At 35.7% G+C, this 5,000-nt stretch overlaps 1 protein-coding gene across 2 annotated transcripts in view; it reads left to right on the plus strand.

Annotated features, from left to right (window-relative positions):
* The window catches only part of Vps8 (vacuolar protein sorting 8), an 18,767-nt gene that overhangs the window by 5,693 nt on the left and 8,074 nt on the right, over positions 1-5,000 (plus strand). For both annotated transcript variants that reach the window (XM_043012340.2, XM_086538774.1), the window contains exons 10-19: positions 231-380; positions 543-750; positions 1,289-1,908; positions 2,169-2,288; positions 2,431-2,570; positions 2,713-2,896; positions 3,127-3,272; positions 3,828-3,993; positions 4,336-4,449; positions 4,727-4,795. In XM_043012340.2, the coding sequence (XP_042868274.2) occupies positions 231-380; positions 543-750; positions 1,289-1,908; positions 2,169-2,288; positions 2,431-2,570; positions 2,713-2,896; positions 3,127-3,272; positions 3,828-3,993; positions 4,336-4,449; positions 4,727-4,795 (1,917 nt within the window). The remainder of the gene's footprint in view (positions 1-230; positions 381-542; positions 751-1,288; positions 1,909-2,168; positions 2,289-2,430; positions 2,571-2,712; positions 2,897-3,126; positions 3,273-3,827; positions 3,994-4,335; positions 4,450-4,726; positions 4,796-5,000) is intronic.

The following is a 5,000-nucleotide window of genomic DNA, read 5'->3' on the forward strand; positions in this document are numbered from 1 at the left end:
GGGAATCTGTTATTTGGTTATGAGCTTTCATAAGTTCCTTTCACAAGCAATTGGTTTGATTTTTCACCTAATTTGTCAATAAGATAAAGGTTCATATCATCTTGGTTTGATGGACTAACTTTGAAGATATCTGCAATACCTATATAGTTAAGGAATACACATCATTCTGAGATTTGCCTTCAGTTGTGTCCATCATCCAATTCGCTGATGATGTTCTATCCTAATTCTAGGTGGTCACAGTGCGCACTTGGGTGGATAGATTAGACCACCTTGTTCGTGGAGGACATGTCCGTGAAGCTCTGCAGCTGGCATTGGACATATATCAAGACAAGGCTCAAGCCGTTGTAGGACTCAAGCATAAAAAGGAGAAAAGACAACTGGTAAATATGAGCTTTCAAGTGTTAATGTTATTAGAAAAATAAACAAACTTATACATTGATTATGGTTGCTCCGTATCACCTGGAGATTGCCATGCGATCTGGCTGATATCTCTCTCCTTATCAAAATAAGAATGTGATATAAGGGAATGTTCTTCATTACAGCTTGTTCAGGAAAAGATCAATGAGCTTCTGAATCAGTACCTGGACTCTGCACTAGAGAAACTTCCAGAACGAACCAACCTGGAAGGACTTAATAAGTATTATACACAGTTGGTTCCTCTCTGTGTCCAAGTTGCTGTGGGAGCTCACCTTCGGGACCTGTTATTTGGGAGGATGTGGGACCTCTTCAGCGAAGATGCCATATCCAGAGGTATTTGATCCATCCCTTTCATTCAAATTCCTTTGTGAGTTACATTTGGAAGTTTAGATCTTACCTTTAAGATATATTCTGTATATATCTGTATATATATATATTTTTTTTTTTTTTAGATAGAAAGATGTATGCTTTATCTATTGTATTTAAGGTCAGTTACCATAAACAGAATAAAAAAAGTGTTAGTTCTAGATTTATTTTCTTGTTGATTAGCATAAATAGAATAAAGTGTGAAAAAAACATCTTTAATGAATACTGTGCGCAATATTAGAAAAAGAGAAGAATTTTGAATTTCATATTTTCATGTTGATTCATTGGTTGAAAACCTGAGCATTGGCTTGTCCTGACAAAGGATATTATAAATAGAATCAAGCAACCATAATTGCAACACTACCTTTTCTTGAAATGTGAACTTGCCTATAAAGATTTTCTTCTACTCTGTCTATATAAATCAGATCAGATACACAATTTTCATTTTTTAAAATTACATTACACCTGAAAAAATTTTAAGACTCCACTACAACTCTCTTTTTAGGTATTTTCCTGGAATCACTGGAGCCTTACATCCTCAGTGACCAGCTAGCAGATATGTCACCCAGCATATCACAGTGTCTCCTGTCTCACCATGAGTCATGTGGGAGACTGCAGGCTGCAGAGGCATGCATTGTCCATCTTCAGGTGACATCCCTTGACCTCCACCAGGCCATGACCTTGTGCTGGACTCATGGACTTTACGATGCTATATTCTACATCTACACTCATGGCATGAGAGATTTTGTCACCCCACTGGAAGAACTCAGTACTGTTCTGAGTAATGCTATGGATAGTGGTAAAGGCTTAACTGATAGTCAGGTGATGCTGGGAAACAAGATTCTTGTGTACGTGTCAAGCTGCCTAGCTGGGCGTGCATACCCGCGGGGTGAGATTGACCCCGAGGAACTCCAGCAAGTGAAACATGAAATATTCAAGTGTATTACATCACTTCATTCCAAAAATGCAAAGCCAACTGAACAGGCATATCCCTTCCTTAGAACTTTGTTAAGATTTGATACTAGGGAGTTTCTGAATGTCCTAGCACTAGCTTTTGAGGAAGCAGAGTTCACCTCAGAACTTGGTATGATCCAGAGGCAGCGTGTTGTAGATATTCTCCTCCAGGTATGTAGCAAGTACAAGTGCCTTCTATGTGTAAAGTTTTAATATAGTTAAGATGTGTTTTAGAGAGGTATTAAGTCATTTTATGTAAAATTATATCACTCAGACTTACTTTGTGTAACTATTCATCTGAAAGAATTACATATTCCAGAGTGCTTACTGAAAAGTTTGTACTATTGTGTTGATTACTTCTTTACCTGCTTTACTTTTGTTGGTCTTTTTTTTTCAACATCAAGTAAAAGATATGACTATAATCACACCAGGTAATGGTGGAAGGAGAAGGCTTTGGGCCGGCTCAGTTGGGAGGGCTCTTCACTTTCATAGCACGACAAATGTCCAGGCAGCAGGGTGCTATTGCAGTCAACAGGCAGCTGTTCGATCAAGTAAGTTGTCTCACTTCCATCGAAACAGATAAAATCAGGGTTTGTTAACTTATTTATTTTATTGGTTGAGTTAACTATGGTGTTGAATCTGATAAGGAAGATGGTTTGATATGAATTAGTTGAATGAAATTCGTCTTGGCAGGTCTTATGCCACCTAACAGCTCCAGATGCGTCAAGTCATCATGAGGAACGTCAGACAGCATTGCTTGAGCTCTTGCAAGAAGGTGGTCTTGTACATTATAAAGTAGAACAACTGTTGGAGAAAGCTCGACAAGCAGGATTGTAAGAAAAATATTCCTGCTGTTATCAACATTTGATACATATTTCTTTTGCTTCTTGCTGATTATTATATATTGGTGCTTTCTTTTAAACTAATGTATGTATTTTTACTTTTTTTTTTCTTTTTTCTTTTCTTGTGACCCAGTTACCGAGTGTGTGAGTTTGTGTATGAAGAAAGAGGAGAACATGAGAAGATTGTTGAATGTTACTTAGAGGATAAGATGAGAAAACATCAAGTGTTTACCTACATACGATCTGTCCTCTCATCGCCTCAGTTCACAGACTTGCATGCACAAAAGATTCAACAGCAGTTCCTAAAGCATATCAAGGTCAGTGAAAAATATTTTATTTCTGGTACTGTAATGATAATGGATGACAACTGTTCATGAGTAATCATTGATTAAAAAAAAAAATAGTATTTACTTTTCTTGTTCTCTTTTATTTTTTATTTCCCCTTTCTTTTGTTATTTTCACCCTCATTCCTCCCCACTTCTTTACTTCATCCATCTTTACTCCCTGTAAGACTTGAAAAGGCCTTGAATATCAGTTCTTTTTTCAGAGTCTTTTGGAGATTGACAGTAGCCGGGTAGCTAGTCTGCTCCTGACCATGCCCCAGCTGACCCCCTTGCTGCCAGAGGTCACTAGCCATTTGAGAGGAGAGCCACAATTGTTGTTTAATGCGCTTCATGCTCTCTTCACTTATAGGTGATTGAAATGTTTTTATTTAGGTTAATATGTGGCCCACTATACATGTGAGAATGATATTGATGATTCAGGTGAAATAGTTTTTGTGAGAGAGAGGTTTTAGTAGTTTTTTGTGAAGAAAAAGGAAATAGATATATTCTTTGAGAATAGAAAATAATGAACCAAGGATGATAGTCAGGCATGATGTGTCAATCAATATTTAATAGTTAATTAAATAGTGTGTCACTTATTACTATGATAAGTTTAGTTATTATTATATTGTATATGGGATATTTGTTGAGATAAGTTATGTGAGTTGGTGTTTTTAATCATGTGCATTATGAATATTCTATTTTGTGTATGTATTTTACCTCAGATTTTTGCCTCTCAGTGAAAGATCTCTTTAGATAATTCTTATTGTATAAGTTTTGAAGCATTTAAAACCACTATTATTGATTTAGAACTCAAGTATAAATTAGCTGAAAACATGTGCAAACCTCATCATGATTTTCTTCATCAGTTATTGACCTTGCTTTTGGAAGGAAGAAATACAGAAATGTTTTCTTCTCCAAACAGATCAACACATGCCTCTCCAGGAGGCCATGGGGTGGACAACAATGATGGCACTCTCACACCAGAACTTCAGGAGGAGTATATTGACCTCATGTGTCAGGTCAACCCAACCCAGGTTTATGCTTACCTCAAAGGTGCTGAAGGGTACCGTCTGGAGCAGACACTTGAGGCAAGTAATGGTCTTAGTCTACATATATTTGAATGTAGTTGTTATTGCAGAATATGGTATGAATTTAATTATTTTTCAAAAGTCTGAATGGGGTTTGTTTTAACTTTGTTTTGGACTTTCATGAAATAGTAAATTTTTGTCTAATTGCTCACTGATGAGTCAGCATGAAACATGATGCATTGCCTTTCCACAAGTTCATTTAAAATATCAAGACATTCATGAAGTTCGAGATGAGTAAACTTTAATTCTCTCAAAATTAATTTCTTTTAGTATTGACAACTTTGCATCACATGCAAGGTTGATTCCAGCCAGTTGGGCTAAAAAAGCTGCATTCTTCAACAGATATGTCGGCAGCATAAGCAGCAAGACTCAACAGCATTCCTTCTAGAGAGAGCAGGCGACATTAAAGGTGCTTTCGACATTCTTCTGACTATACTGAAGTCAAAAGTCGATGATGTTAGTATTTTTTATTTTTGTTAGTGCAGTAGTTTTACAATTTTTAAGCAGATTAGCTTTGTTCACTGACTCAATGTTTTTTTATGATATAGTAGAAATTAGATTTTAATAGTTCATGTAATTAATTTTGTTCTGGAAATGTACTCTGTATATTAAATTCTAAAGTGTATGTTAACTTTATCTTACATGGAAAGGAGAAAAGTGTAACTTAAATGATAATGAATCTTTTAATGTACAATTTTTTCAATTTCAATTATTCTGGCACTTGTTATTTCAGCTTTTGAATTGTGTTAGGGCTGAGGGAACTACCAGCTGCTCACTTTCTCTGGGTCATGTACAGGCACAGGTAAGAGTGATACACAAGACTTCAGATGATCTTTTTCTGTTATTTTTTTATATATCTATATATTTAGAAAGATGTGTATGTATACATGTTCAATTTGATTACAAACATGTTTGTTGATACACCTTTTTCTGTCTTTCTGATTCCTGTTTTTTTATTTGAATATAATTTTTTGGCACTGTTTTGTTTCTCTGACTGCAGATTGAAT

The sequence above is a fragment of the Penaeus japonicus genome, unplaced genomic scaffold (genome assembly GCF_977035675.1).
Source record: "Penaeus japonicus unplaced genomic scaffold, GWHDUDI00000001_assembly GWHDUDI00000007, whole genome shotgun sequence".
Taxonomy (NCBI): domain Eukaryota; kingdom Metazoa; phylum Arthropoda; class Malacostraca; order Decapoda; family Penaeidae; genus Penaeus; species Penaeus japonicus.